Source organism: Macrotis lagotis, chromosome X (assembly GCF_037893015.1).
Source record: "Macrotis lagotis isolate mMagLag1 chromosome X, bilby.v1.9.chrom.fasta, whole genome shotgun sequence".
NCBI lineage: Eukaryota > Metazoa > Chordata > Mammalia > Peramelemorphia > Peramelidae > Macrotis > Macrotis lagotis.
In genome coordinates, this window is record NC_133666.1 from 409,893,978 (window position 1) to 409,914,734 (window position 20,757).

General features: G+C 37.1%; 1 protein-coding gene across 1 annotated transcript in view; it reads right to left on the reverse strand.

The window, feature by feature from the left end:
• Nucleotides 1–18,492, reverse strand: part of PREX2 (phosphatidylinositol-3,4,5-trisphosphate dependent Rac exchange factor 2) — a 401,699-nt gene extending 383,207 nt beyond the window's left edge. The window contains exon 1 of the mRNA XM_074202053.1: nt 17,732–18,492. Coding sequence (XP_074058154.1) covers nt 17,732–17,872 — 141 coding nt within the window. The 5' untranslated portion in view covers nt 17,873–18,492. The remainder of the gene's footprint in view (nt 1–17,731) is intronic.
• Between the last annotated feature and the right edge of the window lie 2,265 nt (nt 18,493–20,757).

Genomic DNA, 20,757 nt, shown 5'->3' on the forward strand with positions numbered 1-20,757 from the left:
TTGTGCTGCTTTTTCCATTTGGTCTAAACTGATTTTTAACATATTATTTTCTTCAGTATTTTTTTGTATTTCTTTCACCAAACTGTTGACTTGGTTTTCATGATTTATCTTCATTGCTCTCATTTCTCCTCCCAATTTTTCCTCTACCTCCCTTAATTGCTTTTCTTTTTTTCTAGGTTTTTTCCCCAAGGCAAATGGGGTTAAGTGGTTTGCCCAAGGCCACACAGCTAGGTATTTATTAAGTGTCTGAGACTGGATTTGAACTCAGGCACTCCTGACTCCAAGGCTAGTGCTTTATCCACTACGCCACCTAGCTGCCCCTCCTTAATTGCTTTTCAATGTATTTTTTGAGCTTATCCATAACTTGAGCCCATTTTCTATTTCTCTTGGAGATTTTTAGATACAGAAGCTTCGATTTTGTCATCATCTGAGTATGTATTTTGGTCCTCCATGGGAGGTAATTTTCTATGGTTCACTTCTTTTTCTTTTGTTTGCTCATTTCCTCAGCCTATGACTGATTTAGCACAATTCCCAGGCTTTGGGTGGGTGGATTGGGGGAGATTTGGGATAGTCCACTGGGATCTTAATTCCTCCAAAGTCTTATGAGAGGCTTCAGGCACTCTCCTCTGCCCTGGAATTGTGAGAATGGTGCCTGCTTGGCTCTGGTGATTGGAAGCCCAAACTGCAACCTGGATCTGAGTGTGGGCAAACAGCTGAGTCTTGCCTCAGGGAGAGCAGAGAGACATCTGCAGTCTCCCCCAACCCCCTTGCCATCTATGGTCTGAGAGATCTGGACATGCTGGGTGGCTCTGTCGACTCCTGCTGCAGGTTCTCACCACAGGGCTACTCTGAGGTTGGAGCGCCACATTCACTCTGGTGTGAGAGAGTTCTCTCACCACCCCTTCCAGCTGTTCCTGATGTTTAAACTGCCCCCTCTACCATGGACCCAGGCATCCAGCCAGCCCAGCTGTCTGCACTGCAACTGTGCTGTGACTTTTTCCAATCCCTGGTCCTGGTGGAACAGAGCTACAGAACTATCCCAGAGATCTTCTAAGTTGTCTTGGACTGAGAAATTGTATCACTAAGTCTTTCTGTGGGTTCTGTCCCTCTAGATTTTGGCTAGAGTCATAATTTAATGGCTTTTGGAGTTCTTTGGAGAACAAGTTTCCAGGAATTCCTGCCTTCACACCACCATCTTGCCCAAGCATTTTTATATGATTATATATAGCTTTAATTTCTTCATTAACAGAAAACTGTCTCTCTCTTCATATCCTTTGGCCATTTATCATTTGGGGAATGACTTGTAACCTCCATGCAATTCTCTATATATTTTAGAAATGAGACTTCTATTAGAACTCCAAGTTGTAAAGATTGTTTTCCAGCTTTCTGTTTTCCTTCTAATTTTGACAGCATTGATTTTATTAGTGCAAACCTTTTTTTAATTTAATGTAGTCAAAATCATTTATTTTGCAGTTTATAATGTGCTCTAATTCTTGTTTGGTCATAAATTTATCCCTTTTACATAGATCTGGTAGATAAGAATATTTCATGGTCTATTAATTTATCTATGGTATCGCTCTTTATGTCTAAATCCTATATTCATTTTGTCATTTCAAATATATTTTTATAGTCTAACTTAAGAAATAATAATTCAAATCATTATTTATAACATTATTTTCAGGACATCAAGTCAACAAATATTTATTTAATATTTAATATATACCAGACAGTATTATATTAAAAAGCTGAATTTACAAAGGGAGGGCATGAATTCTACCCTCAAGGAGCTCATCATCTGAAGAGGGAGGCAATATGGAAACAGCTACATACCAAGAAGGTATATACAAAATAAATTGGAGTTAGTCAGTAGAGAAGGCATTAAGGAAAGGTTTCTTGCAAAAGGTGGCACTTTAATTGAGCTTTGAAAGAATCCCAGGAAGCAAGAAGGTGAAAATTGAAGATAGTCATTGAAAATGCATAGGATTGGGAGATAAGAGTGGCTTATTCAAGAATCACCAAGCAGAGAATATCATGGAACATCACATATGAGGTTGTAAGAAGATTGTAAATGTAGAAAGGTTGTAGGTTGAAAAGGCATGCCAAACAGAGCAGTCTAGTTCTAAACAACCAACATATTTGAATATTTCCACAGGATTTTACCAGTATAAAGATGTTAGAGATCATCCTTTTCAATCCTCTTATTTTATACAGGAGCACAGCCCATGTGTACACTGGAAGCAGTCTGTACTTGAATGACTGACTTGCCTTTACCTCTCCCTTTTGGATACTTTCTAGTTCTTGGCTACTAGCCTGGATTTCACCACTGACATACTTTGACCTCGAGCTTCTGTTTGCAGCTTTGCTCTGGATTGCTTACTAGAAATCGAAACCACTGTTTATTCTAGTGTTTGACTTCTCTATAAATCCAGAATTCAGAACATTTATTTAACATGTCCTTATGGTCTGATCTCAACATATGATTGTCTTTTCAAGTAATAGCTTAATACCCTATCCCTAGGGTCCACAGCTAATTAGAATCCACCAACCTCACAGTATGGGAATAACAGTGTGATTGAACAGAAAGGTACCATACAAACATTAATTAATTGGAATCCTCTGTCTCTTGGTTGTTGTTGTACAAGAATTCAATCATATCCTACTCTTACTGAACTCATGGACCATAATATTGTCTCCCCAAATCTATACAAGTTCATGTTCATTGCTTCCATGATACTATCTATCCTTCTTATCCTCTGCCATTCCCTCTTCCTTTTATTTTCAGCCTTTCCCACCATCAGGTCTTTTTAAATGAGTGCTGTCTCCTCCTTATGTGGTTTAGCTATTTACATTTCCACTTCAGGTTCTCAGTGAATAATCTAAATTGACTTTTTAAAGTACTGACTGTTTTGATATTTTCGCCTTCCAAGGAATTCTCAAAAGTCTTCTCCAACATCACAATTTGAAAGTATTGATTTTGCAGCATTCAGCTTTTCTTATAGTTCAACTCTCATTACCAAATACTGCTACTGGAAAAAAAAAACCCTATAGTTTTGACCACATAGGGCTTTCTATGCAAGGTGATGTCTCTGTTCTTCAGTATATTGTGCAGACTATTCATAGCTTTCCTTCCAATGAGAAAGCTTTTTTAAAAAATTTAATGGCTCCAGTTGCTATCTGCCGTGATGTTCAAGCCCCCCAAAATAAAATTTGAGACCAGTTCCATTTCTTTTTCCTCTATTTTCCAAGATGCAATTTTTTATGTTAATCTTCAAGACAACTTCCACACTCTCCTCTTTCACCATCATCAAACGGTTTCTTAGTTATTTTATTTTCTGATGATATCATCTGTTATCTGAGGGTGTTGCTATTTCTTCTGGTAACCTTAATTCTGGCTTTTTTATTCATCCAGTCTGGTATGATATAAGCAGAGTATGATATATACTCTGTATAAAATTGAATAAAATGGCAATATACAACCTTGATGCTCCTTTTTCTATCTTAAATCAAACAGTTGTTCCATGTTCAATTCTAAATTTTTTCCCCTTGGCCTTCATATGGGTTTCTCAGGAGACAAGAAAAATCATCTGGTGCTCCCCTGTCTTTGAGGACTTATGATATACATAATCAAAATTTTTAGTATAGTCAATGAAGCAGAAGAAGAAGAAAGAAGAAGATGCTTTTCTGGAATTCTCTTGCTTTCTCCATAATTTAGCAAATTTTAGCAATTTGGACTCTAGTTCCTCTGCCTCCTCAAAAAATAGCAAGTTCTTCTGGTAATTCATATTTTACATCTTGATAAAACCTAGATTATAGAATCTTAATCATAACCTTCCTAACATGTGAAAAGAGCACAATTGTTCAATAATATAAACATTCTTTGGCATGATCCTTCTTTAGGATTAGGATGTAAACTGATCTTTTTCCAATCCTGTGACCACTCTTGAGTTTTCTAAATTTGTTGCCATAGTGTGTACAGCATTTTAACAGCATCATGTTTTAGGATTTTTAATAGTTCAAATTTCATTACTTTGAGCCTGTGTATCTCAAAATATAATGAAATCACATAAAATCGGTGATTTTACAGATGATACTGAAAAGACTATAGGCAATAAACTCTGAATACCTCAAAAAACTGAATGAATTGGCATTAAAAATAGCAGATGACAGACATGTAGAGGGTAATGAAATTGGGGGAAATGGTTTTATATATAGCTGAAAATGATAACCTGATATAAAAGAAACCAATGAATCACTACTGTTCACTGTTCCTGGAGAATATCAGAACCAAGGATGATTAGTGCCATATCAAAATGTACAGCATCATTTAGAAAGTTATTGCAATCAAATAACAAAGAAAAAAATCACAAAATATCTTTCTAGTTTTTTCAAATATTTTGGTTCTTCCAATCTCAGAAAAAGGTGTTCATTTAGGGTCACTGACTAAGGTAAACCATAAGAGATGAGGAGAAAAATCAGAAAACGAAGCAAAAATACTTCTCTATGCAGATAAGAATGAGTTAAAAAAATTAAACTATATCATACTAGAAAGACTCAAAGAGGGGGCAGCAAAATGGCACAGTGAATAGAGCACTGACCCTGGAATTAGGAGGACCTGAATTACAATCCAGACTCAGACAATTAATAATTACCTAGCTGTGTGACCTTGGGCAAGTCACTTAACCCCATTGTCTTAATAAATATGCAATAATAAATAATTAATAAATAAAAATTTTAAAAGACAAAGAAGATATCACTTAAAGTTACAAAATAATAAAGAGAAAAAGACAAAATTAATATGGACTGATCTGTGAAAAAGAAAATCAAAGCATCCAAACTTATGGAGACCCAGACAAATCCAAAACTGAACTGATTCATCAAAATTCAAGTTTTCAAAGAGATAATTTATGAAAAATAAATGTAATTAAACTATACTACACTTGTACAATGGCCACTCATATCTATAAATGAGTAGTAAAAAAATAGTTTCTTATCCTAATATGTAATAAAAGATGAAAATAGGAATAGATTTTTTAAGGATACAGTTAAATTAATAGAGATTATTCTTATACCATATTTTAAAGGAAATTTGATATTTGGGTTTACAATGCTAAAATTTTGACACTGATAGAAAGGACAACCATGATCTCCTATAAAATTTCTCTTGGTATCACTGCCAGAGTGCAACAACTTAGTGGCTTAGATAATCTTTAGCATATTCATATGCATATATGGACAAAACTGTTCCCACAGACTATGCACTACTGATAAGCTGAGGAGATCCAATCAAATTCATCAAGCACTTACTGCATATCTACTATATAAAAGACATTATGCTAGATCCTGGGAATATAAAGGAAAAAAATGAAAATAATCCTTTTCCTCAAGAAATTTATAATGAGCAGGAGATAGGATATAGAACATGTTAATTGGAAGAGCATATACATAATAATTTCAAGAAGTGAATAACCTTAATAAATAAAGGAATAAGAAAAGATTCCCCATAATAACTGGCAACTAAACTGAACCTATAAAGAAACTAGAGATTCCAAAAGGTGAATGTGAAGATAGAATGCCTTCCATTCATGGAGGACAGTTTCTATAAAAGTATGGAAGTATGAACTGCTGAGTTTGGAGAACAGTAAGTAAGCCAATTTGTTTGGAATGTGGAGGAAATAAAGTGAAATTATTTTATAAAATAATCCTGGAAAATAAGGTTTGAGACAGACTTTGAATGGTTTTAAATATGATCTTTAAATAAAAGGCCCACTATCCTCACAAAATGAATGTAATAAATAATTCAGCAGAAGATCTCCCTTACAATTAGATACCAAGTAGGTAGAATAATGAACCTGGATCCACCTCAAACACTTAAGAGTTGGGTGGCTCTGGGCAAGTTATTTGACCTCTGTCTGCCTCAGCTCCCTCAATTGCAAAATGAAGATAACCATAACACCTACCTCCCAGGATTGTTGTGAGGATAAAATGAGATAATATTTGTAAAGTGCTTAACATAGTGCCTGGAACATAAATGCTATATACTATATAAATGCTAACTACTATTATTATTATCAAAGTAATCCATCTGTCAGCTTATTCTTGGTAATTTGAAGTTCCTTTCCCTGATGCTGCACTTAATCATGAATAATAGCTTAATGTTATAATATCCTCCATCTATTGATTTCCATCCATAATAATGATAAACACATTCTTGCAGTAGATTAAGGTACAGAATATGGTCTCCTCACAGCAACCACCTAAATTAATAAATATAATTAGCAGAAGTTGGCAAAGTTCTATGTATTTGATGTTTGCCTGTCCTGCCAATTAGGTGCTTCTATTATCTTCATTTTACAGGTGAGGAAAATGAAACTGAGAGAGTTTAAATAACTTATCTCCCATTATACAGTTAGTAAGGGTCTAAGATATGACTCAAACTAAGAACATTTATGACTCCAAATCGTGGGCTCAATCTGTTTTTCCATGCTGCCTCCCATGTTCTCAGTACTGGTTTTATTAGACTCATTTTATAGACTTGGAAAAAAAAAGTCCAGTTAAGTAACTCACTCACCTTCACACTTCTAATGAGCAGGAGAACTGAGAATCAAATTCTAGTCTCTTCTGAAACCAAAACCAGCTCTCATCTCACTATGCCATCCTGCCTTTAATCAAGCAATGTTAAATTCCATCCTTCCTTTTTCGAATGTGTAAATCTTTACTCTGTCCAAAGCTAGAGGCAGCAGGAACTGCATCAGGGCAAATTGTTAGGTTCACCTTCCCTGGGGGAAGACGTTCCATTGGCTATCCATATGGAAAAGGAGTTGGCAAAATCTAATGAAAGATCTAGGTAGCAGAACTATCTAGCAATGGAAATCCATAACAAGATTGATTTTTGTAAACTGGAATCTGAGCCACAGTCTTCCAAATAGATAGCTGATGCTCATACTAAGGATCAGATTGGGTTAATTAGCAACTTTGCAGGACACAGAGACAAAACAAAAGGATATGTGAATCACTGTTTTCAACAAATTCAACTGAGTCATGATTTCAATTTTAAATATCCATAATCACATTTCTAAAAAAATACACATAAAGAATGAATACTTTGTATAAAGTGATCCCTGCATTATACAACCATGATAACAGTGGATAAATTAATAGATTTTAGAATTTCAAGATCAAGATAACCCCCTTCCCCCAGACACTGACTTCAAAGAAGAAGAAATTCAGAATACAAGGGGAACAACAAAACAAGGTAAAATTGATGCACTAAGAAATAAAAGAACAATGGCAAATATCAATACTTCTTGCACAATAACAATGTGTTAGCCATTAAGCCATTCTAATTGGCCAAGATAAAACAAAAATAGTCAATAAACACAAAACTGATGTCCAGTAGTTATCAAAATACATTAGACTACCTCAAAACAATGTATACTGAGAAAATTTTTAAAAGAAAGTGTTAACTAATTTACAAATTCAAAATACATAACTACACAGAATTTCTTTCAGTAGTCTAAATTTAACCAACTATGATTACTTTTTTAATATCTTCCAAATTAATCTTTGAAGTAGACTTGACTTTTAATGGAAACTATGCATCCCATTGTGATGAGGGAACACAATGATTCTTTATGAGACTTTATGCTGTCTATATAGAAAAAATAAAGATTATAGTAAATTGAAGCTAGTAGACTCATATATATGCATATTTATATGTGGAATAATATATGACCTTTATTGAATGATGAGAAAAATTATTGTTTTAATATTATATTTACAACCAGTTATTAATTTGGATCCAGGCTTTACTCTCTCATTTCCTCAATTCAGGCCTCATTCTTGTAAAAAGTCAATCTCCAAAGGCTATGGCTAATTGATGAAATTATTCTACCTCTATCCTCATGGCACAAGCTCTTTAATCTTGGATAGGATCCCACCCGATAACACTTTATTTCTGTTAGAATGTATACAGAAACAAGTCTAGGTGAGTTCTTGCTCTAGAAATGAGACTTTTTAGTACCTTCATTTGAGTTTAGGATGAAATGAGAAAGCCAACCAGAATTGTTCAGGTGAAGATGGATTCCCCATGGAGGGGAATTCATGGAAGCATTTCAGTCTAATGATTAAACTAAGTTCTTGGCAGGAAGAGGTGAAGATTTCTGGCCCATCTCCTTATTAAATGTTTACCAATCAGTTATTGATTTTCAGTTATTGAGGGAATTTCTTTTCAAAAATTATTTAAAACTTTCAGACTCTTCATATCTTTTATCTTTGATTGCCAAGAGAAACCACTGACCATCAACTTATTATTAGTTATCCTAAATAATAAATTGATTATTAATTATCCAGAAACTGTCTTTTGGGATTTTCATTTGACATAATGGTGTGTGTAAAAAATGCTCTTGGAAGTGATCTCATTCAAGTCCTGGTACAGATCCAGAAGCACAAAAATTAAAGGGCTGGAAGGTTTAGAGGAGAAATAAGAGTCTCAAAAGAAGAAACAGAATTTAAATCATTAAAGTCAATTATTATAGGGCAAGCTAAGACAATGAAATCTTTCTTTCATCTTTGCTTTTACAGAGGCATTATGATGTCCTAAATCCAAGAATACTTTGTATCCATCATCTTGACAAGTAGAGGAAGAGGAAATAATTATAAAACAATGCTCCAGTCAAGTCTGAGGAAAAGTAAGGAAGCCAGTGTCACTGGATTGCAGAGTATATGGAGTGGAGAGTTGAGGATGGGATGGAAAGTGTAACATGATTACAAAGGTAGGAAGGGGATGGATATGAAGAACTTTAAAATGCCAAAAAGAAGGCAGTAGGGAAACACTAGAGTTGATTGACTGTGGGGGAATGGGAGAGGTATCATCATCAACTTGTACTTTAGATCAATATATTTCATAGTGAAATGAAAGATGGGCTGGAGTAGAGAGAGACTGGAAGCAAGGAGAACAATCTATTGGTTACTGCAATAGTCTACGCCTAAAATGATAAGGGCCTGAATCATGCTGAGGATTGTCAGAGCAGAGAAGGGGATATATATGAGATTTGTTTTAAAGGTAAAATTAAAAGATGCTGGCAATAGTTTAGATATAGAGGTAAAATAAAAAAATTGTGAAGAGTCCTAGGTTGTGAGCATGGGTGCCTGGGAGGATGAAAGTGCTCTTCAGAGTAATAGAGGAATTGAGTAAGAGAGTAAGAAAGATTTGGGGGAGCATAAGGAATTCTGTTTTAAACATATCAACCTTAAGAATAACAGCATGACATCTGGTTCGTCACATCCAATAGACAATTTAGATAATAAATTTTATTAGGTACACACAACCTTAGAAACCTCCTCTGAAAACACACTCACACATACACATTTGTCATAGATTAGTCCACTCTATTTCAATAGCTGTGCCCATAATATCCTATCTTCTCAAAGCTCTAAACATTGCCTGAAACTTTCAGAAAACTTTTACAGTTAGACTTCAAGGATATATTGTGATCTGATAATAATATAAAAAAAACTAAGGCTTTATCCAGACAAGAGGAAGCTATAACATTTATGACAGAAACAAAGGAGCTCCAACTGACTTGTTAAGCTACATGAAGGTAACATAATAATTCAGGATTTAGTAACTGCCTAAATCTTAGAGGAAAAAATATACTGAGGCTTTTTACTTAAGAAACAGAAAGGCTAGTTTTGACTTTAATAAAAAAGGGAAGTTGAGCACAGAAATAACTTTACAGAAATGAACAATATATTGAAAAGAAATAGAGTAGTACATAGAGAGAGCAATAGCAATTGAACAACATGGGATTTCCCAAGATTCCTGGAAAGACTGGGCTGTGTTATTCTAAATCTTTGTATTCTCAAAACCTAGTATAGTACATCATACATGGTAGACAATAAAATGTTATTAAAATAAACTCATCTATTCTGTTTAAATCTTTAATTTTTTCTACCTTAACTCCCTCCTCCAATTGGTTGTCCTATGAATTCTGTGCATTTTTTTCTTTTACATATCATCCCCTTTCCATTCTCACTGCTAGCACTCCACTTCAAGTCCTATTTCCTCTTTCCTAGACTACTCTAATAACCTCCTAAAAGCCTCAAAACTCTTCCCTAGATATTTTTTCCCTAAATGGAGATACCCAATTAATCTTCTTTTATGAACAAATCTAGTTGTGACATTTTTCTGCTCAGAAAATTTTAATGGCCCTGGTACTCTGTTCCAAGTCAAACTGAATCATTCGCTTCTCTCTACTATATTCAACCTACCCACACCCATGTCTTTGTTCATATCTTTACCTATTAAAGACCTTAAATTAAAAAGGCAAGGTCTTGGGGCAGCTAGGTGGCACAGTGGATAGAACACTGACCCTGGAGTCAGGAGTACCTGAGTTCAAATCTGGCCTCAGACACTTAATAATTACCTAGTCGTTTGGCCTTGGGCAAGCCACTTAACCCCATTGCCTTGCAACCCCCCCCCCCCCAAAAGGCAAGGTTTCCCTCTATGTTCTGGGTCATCTTCAAATATATCTGGCCACTGACCCCAGATGACTCCAGAAGAGAGAGAGTGCGGCTGGTGACTTTGCACAGCATCTACTTAAATTCAATTCACTTGCAGTCATGATCCTCAGAGAATGAAGGACAAATGACAATAACTTATACATTTAAATGCCCTCCCTGTTCAAAATGGTCTTTTAAGATAAGCTCCAGGGCGGAACCAAGATGGCGACATGAGAAGAGCCTCTCTTAGGTGCTCTCTCCAAAATATTTCAAAAACCTTAAAATTATAACTCTATTTTTTTGAGAGACAGAATCCACAGAAAGATCCAGTGAGGCAATTATCCAGCACAAGGTAACCTGGAAAATAGTGGAAAACCTCAGCTCCACCGGGTTAGAGGGGCAGCCCTACCAGAGTGAAGGAACTTCAGCCTCTGGGGAACAGCCCCAGGGCACCTGGGAGCACCAGTTCCTGGCAGCAGAAACAGTTTTCTGACCTGCACTCCAGGGAGCATCAAACACAAGTTGGAAGATCAGCAGGGAGACCTCTGCCAGAGCAAGTGCAAAGCACAGGCCCTCAGGGCAGTCGCAGCACTCAGTGGCAGGCCAGATCCAGGAAATGGTAGCAGGCCTGAGAATTCATCCAACAGAATCCTCCAGATAACTGCACCCTGAGTGCGTAGTTAACTTAAGAGAGTGGAGGGAAACTTTCAAGGTCTATCCTCTGTCCCTGAAACAGGACTCTGGGGCTCTGACCACCTTCAGACACTAATCACAGCCTAGGCCCCCCCAAAGAGCATGGACCCCACCCCCCAGAGCCCCATGGCAGAGGGGTGCGCTTGTGGTCATTCAAAGAACAGGAGAGCAATCAGACCCTCACACATTGGGGTCCTTGTGGGGGTGTGTCCCAATAAAGCTCAAAAGTTCAGGAAGCACCCCAAAACCAAGCACAGGCTGGGGAAATGAGTAAACAGGAAGAAAAAGGAATCAAACCATTGACAATTACTTTGTCTATGATCCCAAGGAGGATCAAAATACTCAATCTGAAGATGAGAAAGTTCAAGCTTCTGCATCTAAAGACTCCAAGAAATTTAGAAGTTGGACTCAGGCTATGACAGAGCTCAAAAAAGATTTTGAAAATTAAGTAAGGGAGACTGAAGAAAAATTAGGAAAAGAAATGAGAGAGATGAAGGAAAAACATGAAAATGAAGTCAGCAGCTTAGTCAAGGAGATCCAAAATAATGCTGAAAAAATATGTTAAAAACCAGCATAGATCAAATGGATAGAACAGTTCAAAAAGTTATTGAGGACAAGAATGCTTTAAAAAGCAGAATTGGCCAGATGGAAGAGGAGATAGGAAAGCTCCCTGAGGAAAACAAATCCTTCAGAGGTAGAATGGAGCTAAAGGAAGCTGATGACTTTACAAGAAATCAAAACACAATAGGTTCAACACCAAAAGAATGAAAAATTAGAAGAAAATGTGAAATATCTCATTTGAAAAACAATTGATCTGGAAAACAGATTCAGGAAAGATAATTTTAAAATTATTGGGGTACCTGAAAGTCATAATCAGGAAAAGAGCCTTGACCTTATTTTTAAAGAATTCCTACAGGAAAACTGCCCTGATAACCTAGAAGCAGAGGGTAAAATACAAATTGAGAGAATCCACCGATCTCCCCCAGAAAGAGATAAAAATAACGTCTAGGAATATTATAGCCAAGTTCCAGAACTCCCAAGTCAAAGAGAAAATATTACAAGCAACCAGAAGGACACAATTCAAATATTGTGGAGCTGCAGTCAGGATCACACAAGGCTTGGCAGCAACTAGATTAAGGTCTCGTAGGGCTTGGAATATAATATTCCAGAAGGCAAAATAGCTTGGAATGTGACCAAGAATCAACTACCCAGAAAAACTGAACATCCTCTTGCAGGGGAAAAGATGGACTTTTTTTTAGGTTTTTGCAAGGCAAATGGGGTTAAGTGGGTTGCCGAAGGCCACACAGCTAGGTAATTATTAACTGTTTGAGTCTGGATTTGAACTCAGGTACTCCTGACTCCAGGACTGATGCTCTATCCACTGCACCATCTAGCCGGCCCAAAGATGGACTTTCAATGGAAAAGGGGAATTTCAAATGTTCCTGTTGAAATGACCAGAGCTGAGCAGAAAGTATGACCTTCAAGTACAGGACGCAAGTGAAGCATAGAGAGTAGAAGAGCGGGGTAAATTATTGTTGCATGGAAAGATGATACTGATAATACTCATATGAACCTTGCTATTTAATAGAGCAGGTAGAAGGAACTTTTATAGATGAAGCACAGAAGAGAACTGATTTGAAGATATAATATTTTGTAAAAATGGAGTCGATGGTTTAAAAGGGGTACTGGGAGTAAGAGAAAGAAGCAGAATAGTCTAAGATATTTCATATAAAAGATTTTTTTTGCAATGAGCTTTTGCTAATGGTATGGAAGAGGGGAAGGCAAGGGGGAATGAGGGAACCTTCACTCTCATCAGAAATGGCTAAGAGAGGAAACAGCATACATAGGGTACAAACAACATACAGAGTAAAAAGGAGAGAAGGGGAAAGGGGGAAGGGGGGATGTGGTTGATAGAGGAGAGAATAGTCAGAAATAACACATTTTCTTTTTTACTTTTTGCAAGGTGCTGAGCTTAGGTGGCCTGTCTGGGACCACAGGGCTGGGTGGTTGCTGGGTCTCTGGGGGTGGTAAGTGAGCTTGGGGCCTCTTAGCCCCAGGGCCAGTGCTCTGTCTGCTGCACATTTTAGAAGAGGGACAGAGTGAAAGGAGAGAGAAAATATAGTAGATGGTAGTGGGGGAAAATGGATGGAGGAAATTACAATCAGCAACAGCAACTATGGAAAAATATGGAATTAACTTCTGTGATGGACTTATGATAAAGAATGTGATCCACCAGAGACAGAGCTGATGGTATCAGAACACAGACTGAAACACATTCTTTCCTCTTTCTTTTACTTTTTTCCTCATGAGGCTTTATATTTTTGTGTTCACTCTTAAGAATATTTTAGTAACATGTAAATAAAAAATAAAAAAATGTAAAAATGTAAATTCACAAAAAAAGAAAAGCTCAAATTCTTTATGCTCCAGAAAATATTCACTGATTAGTCCATTTGGAAATGATGTTCCTTTCTCAGATTTCATGTATGATTTGGTATCTCTTTTACTCAGCAATTCAATAAACATGTATTAAATGCCCTTAATATGTAAAGTATTGTTAGGAACAAAAGAAAATACTGCTACTGCCCTCAAGGAGCTTACAATCTAAATGGACACAGATGTTCTTATATGACATATACGAATGGTGTTCACCCTAAAGTCAAAATAGTAAATATAATACAAGACTAGTTCTAAAGTGAATAGAAGATATAAAGGTCAAGGGCATTAGGAGGTAGAGAAATACTCTCTGTTGGAATTATTAGGACATGAATTACATCTTGAGAAGGATTCTGAAAGACAAGGAAAAGAAAGGAGTGTATTCCCAAGTATTAAGATGATCCATCAATATACTGGAAATGGAGGGGGGGGGTAAAGATAAGATTAAGGAATAGTTTTTAGGTTAAGTAAGCTGAAAAGTACAGGATATAAAAGAGAATATGAATAGAAAATGGTAAATTAAACTATAAAGGTAGATCGAATGCAAATGATAAAGGGCTTTAATGTTAAGCTAAGAAGTTTTTATAGTGATAGTAGAAACAATAGATGGTTTTTGAGCTGGTAAATGATATGGTCATATTTAGAAGATTAATTTTCCAACTAAACGAAAAGAGAACTGGGAAAAGGAAACTGGAGTAGAAGACCACTAAGAAGGTAAAATAGGGCAGCTAGGTGGCGCAGTGGATAGAGCACCAGCCCTGGAGTCAGGAGTACCTGAGTTCAAATGTGACCTCAGACACTTAATAATTACCTAGCTGTGTGGCCTTTGGCAAGCCACTTAACCCCATTTGCCTTGCAAAAACCTAAAAAAAAAGCTAAAATAAAAGGTGAGAAGAAGTAAAGAGAGTCTGATCTAGGGTGGTAATAACATAAAATGGAGAAGAATGGATAGATGTATGAGGTTTTATGGAAGTAAAAACAATAGATTTCATAATTGGTCACATGAGAGGGAGATATAAAATAAAGCAAAAAGTCAAACATGATTCCCAGCTTCTGAGACTGATTGACTGGAAGCTAAACATAATAATAGTAATAAAGAAACTGGGTTAAGAAAGATGATGGGGTGAGATGTGGGGGAGAGTTCATTTTTGTACATAATGAGCTTGAGATTACAATGGTATTTCTTGGTGAGATAGTCCAACAGTTAGCTTGAGATTCAAGACCAATCCTTAAGAGAACAACTAGACCTGGATATGAGAATTTGGTAGCTAAATACATAGTGATAACCACATCTGTAACTTGGAAAGGGTTACAAAGGATGATAGTTTAGAGAGAGCTCAAGCTATTCAAACCTAGGAAAAGTAAGAAGAAGATGATGAACACATAAAGGAAAAGAAGGAACAAAAATATTTAGGAGAAATGAGAAAGAAAAATGCCATGCTACACTTAATACAGTGAGGTGAAAAGAGAGCCAATCTTGGAATCAAGAAGACCTGGGTTAAAGTCCTACTGCTGACAAATGCTAGCAATGTAACTATGATTAAGTCAAAACCTCTCAGTGTCCCTGAAAATATTCTAAACCTATAAGTTAAAGAGCGAGTTTCTGCAATAGTAATTTCTCACACCAATTAAAACACAGGTCTAAACAAAGCAAAATGTGTGGATTTGGCTATATGTAGTCTCCTCTGCTGAGCTATCAATTTCTTGAAGCATATAATTTTCCCATCTTTTCCCTCTCTTCTAAGGCCTTTATAATGTCATATATGTTCAAATTGCTGTTATTGGTGTTGTTGTTGAGGTGTATGTGTGTGTGTATATATATATATATATATATACATATATATATATATAATATACATATATATGTATGTTTGTAGATTAACCTTATGCAAAAAAACACTAATTGTTCTTCCCTATAAAAAACCAAATACAATTCACAGGCTTTTCATTACTAAATGCATTCAACCAAAATACATTTAATGTTGAATAAATTATAAAATTTACCAGTTTTTCCTTTTTTTCTGTTTTATGAAAGGATTTTTAATGGTGGAAAGTTAAGATGCCCAAATAAGCCAGAAAGTGTTGTTTATTATGAGTCAGGGAAAAGATCACAGAACTGAAATTAGAGGATCTGAATTTGAGTCCTCTGTCTCATAATGGCCAAGGTTATCCTGGGTACACAACTCCTTTACTTTGATATAGTCATCTGTAAAATGAAGAGGCAGAACTTTATGACCTTCATGTCCCGTCCAATTCGAAAATTATGATATATGTTTAACATAGGAAATGTTCCTGAGAAAAGAAAAAATCAATAGAATCTATAATTTCTTGATGAGATAAGAAATCAATCTGAGGACAGGAGGGTAGAAATCTTCCATAAATTAGAAACAAAAAAGTAAAACTGAATCTCATACCTTAACACTTTTCTTTTTACCCTTAACCCTTACCAATAAGACTTCTATTAGGATGAATAAGGCAATAAGGTTAAAAGGAAAGCTTGGAAAGGATAGAGGTTAAAAGCTTTCAGGAAAGTCACCATATGCCAGTATTTTATAGAGAAAGTAAAGATGACTATTTCTACAAAATCAGCACTCTACCTAGTCCCTTTTTTTTAACAAAGGGTCATAACTACTTCTAAGTTACTTACAACATTGAAAGACTTTTGTTGACTGAAATAAAAAAAAAGTTGTGAGAGAAGCCAGATTTGGGGCAAAAAATTTACAAATTTCTAAAATTTTTGTTTCCATTTAGCTGACTGTTGTCTTTAAATTGCTCAGTCAACTAAAGTCAACCTGTGCATCCTCCTGAATTGAGATACATTCTTGCCAGTCAAGTAAAGATTTTCCTCTTCCATGATCATATGTAGGAAGGATACAAATCTCAGAAAGCTGAACAGGAAGTTGGGTGTTTGAAACACTTCCCTCCAGACAAAGGGGGATGGAAGGGGGTGGGTAGAGAGAGAAGAATGTCAGAGCACTAATAACAACAGCCAGGCATCAAATAAAATGAAGCAGATGAGTTGAACTGTTTATAGCTAAGGCACTTAAGCTCTTGAAATGATGCTCTCTAAAAGTAAATAGGAAAACAAGGAACCATTTTCCATACTCTTTGTATTTACACCGGATAGTTGAAATGCCCTTTGAGAAGCTGCTTCAGAAGTTCCTTTCATCCAAGAGTTGGATCTCCTGGCATTACATTTAACACAACTTTTTCAAAGTTGGTTCTCCGTGAAGTTGAAACTGAGACAAAGTGGAATAACATCTTAAGGCTTGTTGTGTTGGGTTGTTTTTGACATGAATTTTATTACATCACACTCACTGCGTATAATGTGAATATCAAGCCGGCAAGTATAGTACAGAAGTCTCAAGCAAGGGGAAAAGGGACTTGAAGGAAGGGGTGTGAGCACCACATGTGGCTTTAATATCCAACAGCTGCTGCAGATCAAAACCTCTTTGCTCTTTCTCTTACCCCCTACTAGAATACTATGTTTCAAGGATTATTATAAATAAAGCGACTGCACTGCCATGTAATCTGAATAATGAACTCAAACCCCAGCAGATTCGGAGATGATTTAACCAAATGTACCTGAATGAACCCATTCGGTTCTTGATCACCAAACCAGACTCATAAAGCAAGATCCCCAAGGAGCGAAGAAATAAACAATTAAAAGTGCCCCCCCCAAAAAAAAATCTACAATGTTCCTGCAAGAAAGCAAATGAAGTCAACGAGCAAAGGGGAGGTGAAAAGCGAGGAAAAACTGAGGTCCTTTCCTTCATAGAGTGCCTTCTCCTTTTGGGTCTAAGGTTACCAAATTAAGGACCTTTGAAGATAGTTGTAAAACTGGGGAGCCTCCAATTCTCAAGAATCTTCTTCCGGTATAGGTGTTTTCCCCAAGCCCTGAGGTCCAGGAGAGAGAAGCATTCCTGAAGTCAATGCCTTCCACCTTCCAATGAACAGGGATGTAAGATCTCCCAGAAGGAAACTCTCCCCCAACCTCCCAGGATGGAGGAGGGATCCAGTCTAACCCTTCCAACAACCCCTCTGCAGAGACCCACCGACCTTTACCACCTAAGTCCTCTGCCTCTCCGGCTCCCGGGAAACTCACCGATACCAGAAACTCCAGCGTGCCCACATAGTCGCGCTCCGTCTTCAGCAGCTCACTCAGGACGCAGACCCGAAGGCGAAGCTGCTTCTCCAGGTCTTTCCCGCTCTCCCCTTTACCTTCCCCCTTGCTCTCTTCGGTCATCTTGAGCTTGTGGGTTCGGTCCCGGCCCGGTCTTTGCCTACCTCTGCCCTGCCCTGCCCAGCTCCGGCCCCCACGAGAAAGCAAAGTTGTCTGTCTCTTCGATTAGTCCGAGGAGGCCCCCCGGAGACTTTCCATGCTGAAAGGGGGAGAGGAGGGGAGGGGGAGGAGGAGGGGAGAGGGGCGGGGGGAAGCCGGGATCTGGACTCCGGCACACTCCCGAAGCACCAGAGAGGAGCGCGCGGGTCCTCCCTGCAGACCGTCCTCCCTCCCTGCCAGCCGGCCTCCCTGCCCGCAGCCCTTGGCTACAGGTCCCAGGCAAAGCCGAAAAAAGAAAAACCCCAAATCCAGAGGAGAGCGACTCTTGCTCCCTAGGACTGTGCTATCTATCCAATGAGTCTTTTCGAACCTAAGTTTGCGCTCTGTGTCTCTTTCTGTCTCTCTCTGTCTCTCTCTCGCGCTGTCTCTCTCTGTCTCTCTCTGTCTCTCTGTCTCTCTGTCTCTCTCTCTCTCTCTCTCTGTCTCTCTCTCTCTCTCTCTCTGTCTCTCTCTCTCTCCCTCCCTCCCTCTCTCTCTCTCCCCCTCTGGGATTTGAAAGAGGCGGCTGCTGGTAGCAGCAAAACTTGGACATTAATCAAACAGCTTTGTATTCATGTGACTCCGACCCTTTACCCTTCGCCAAATCTCAGGAAAAAGGAAAGGAAACATAACCTTCGGGAAGTGTTGCGTGCCAGCTAACTGCACCACTAAAACCATCTCTCTCTCTCTCTCTCTCTCTCTCTCTCTCTCTCTCTCTCTCTCTCACACACACACACACACACACACACACACACACACAAAAGTGTACGACTAATTGTGGACACTAAATATATAAGAAGATACGAGGATACAAGCATTCACTGGTTTTTATCACGTACCCAAGTCCCCACTAGATTGTTGCTACCATGACTCTGTCCTATTGTTAAGCTTTAATGCTGTGTACATATCCTGAAAGCAAAGAAACAAGTACCCTCCGTTATGTAACTATGGAAAACAAATATTTACCCTTTCCCTAGTTGAAAATAAATGTATTGATTTTTTCTTTGCTCTCCAAACTGAGTTTGGCAAAAATTGAAACTTGAGAAAACTTATTTCACCTAGACTCTAAAGCAGTTTGGACTCATTGATGGCCAGCAATAGATCTCAGCCCAAATCTCATTTGGTCACTTTGTACTCTGATGGTTCAGTGAGTGTAAATGGCAATTGTTTCTGTTTTGTCCAGAAATCCTGAGTCTTCCCTTTCCTGTTTGATTTTTTTTTAACTAGGTAAAAGAAGTCATTATTTGCCTCATTTCTTACCTATCCTTACAGAGACCTGGGAAAAACTTCAGCTTTAAAAGGCCAAGGTCTCCCACTGAATTGGGGTCATCTCCAGTCATTCTTATCTGGCCACTGAACCCAGATGGCTCCGGAGGAACATGTGAGGCTGGTAACTTTGCACAGCCCTGCATCACTTAAATCCAATTCACTTGCAAGTCATGACATCACCTTCCCTCTGTCATAGTCCTTTTCCAGTAAGAAGGACAAACAACAACAGTAGCTCACAGCTTTGCACTTGATCAAATTAGCATAATAAATGGAGACACCGTGGGAATGACAGGCAAGTATAACCAATAAACTTCAGATGTAATGAATACATATATCCTCCATACTGAGCATTTCAAAGTGAGGAAAGAATGCACTTTGCTTTTCTACAACTTTTTTTTCCCCCAGAATTAATAAATTTATTCCCAAGACACATTTGCATTGAATTAAAACTATGGAAAATCTGAAGTGATTTAAACAAATGTCATCAAACTGAATAATAAAGCATAAAACTGATATTTGAAAAGCATTTACAAGAATATTTTTTTCTCTACTGAGAGAAGAGAAAGACTGTCTTACTTTTAATGTTTATTTTGACTGTCGTTATACTTGCAAATAGAGCTAGGAGCTAATAAGCATGAAAAACACCCAACAACTTTAATAAATAAAATAAAACAGATGTTATCAAGTTTTATATTTCATTTTGGAATAGATTTTCCTATAAAACCAAACTTTTTTAGACCTCCAACTTATTGAGTTGAAATAATCACTTAACAATAGATATATTTTATATTAAGTAGTTGAAATTCAACTATAATTTTTCAAACCATTCCTAAAACCTTTTTCCATTTTTTTAAAAAGATAAGTCTCATAAGGAAAGACTGATGATTTTCTAAATAAAGTTTCTATTGTGAGGTTTTTTTTTTCCAGAAATCTATTAGCACTCATTTGCAATAGGTTAAAGTTCTAACTGATAATAGTTTGGTGAACTGATTCACAAAGTGTTAGTTTACTAGATAAATGCTAAGTATCTAGATCCTGGAATTATCTGCAAAAGTAAAATAAGGACTTTTCACACTCAATAGTCAAAGAACAAAGAACAAAGAGCATTAAATAACAAATCTGGGACCACCTAGCAAACAAAAAAAAAAACAGTAGAGACAGGAAATATAAATTCAGTAATAGATAAATCACATACATGCTTTATACTTCACACAATTCAATAAAGGCAGGAAGGAAGAAATGCAGGTGTTAAAGAGGTGCTTTCAACTTTTGCCAACTTCATCAGGGTTCCTTCGTGACTGTCATCTCCCTCTGGTCAATTGTACCCAATTACTGAACTGCAAATACCTTCTCCCTCAACAAAAGGAACTTCCTTGATTGTTTTTGTTTAGATGCCTTATTCTGACAATGCCTATTCATTCTTCCACTACTCCCTATGACATAAACAGGTCACAACATCATTTATAATTAATAAACAACTTCATGATCTCATGCAGAGCTCTTTTTAAGAATGTTCCTAGTATCTGAGCAACAAACAATTC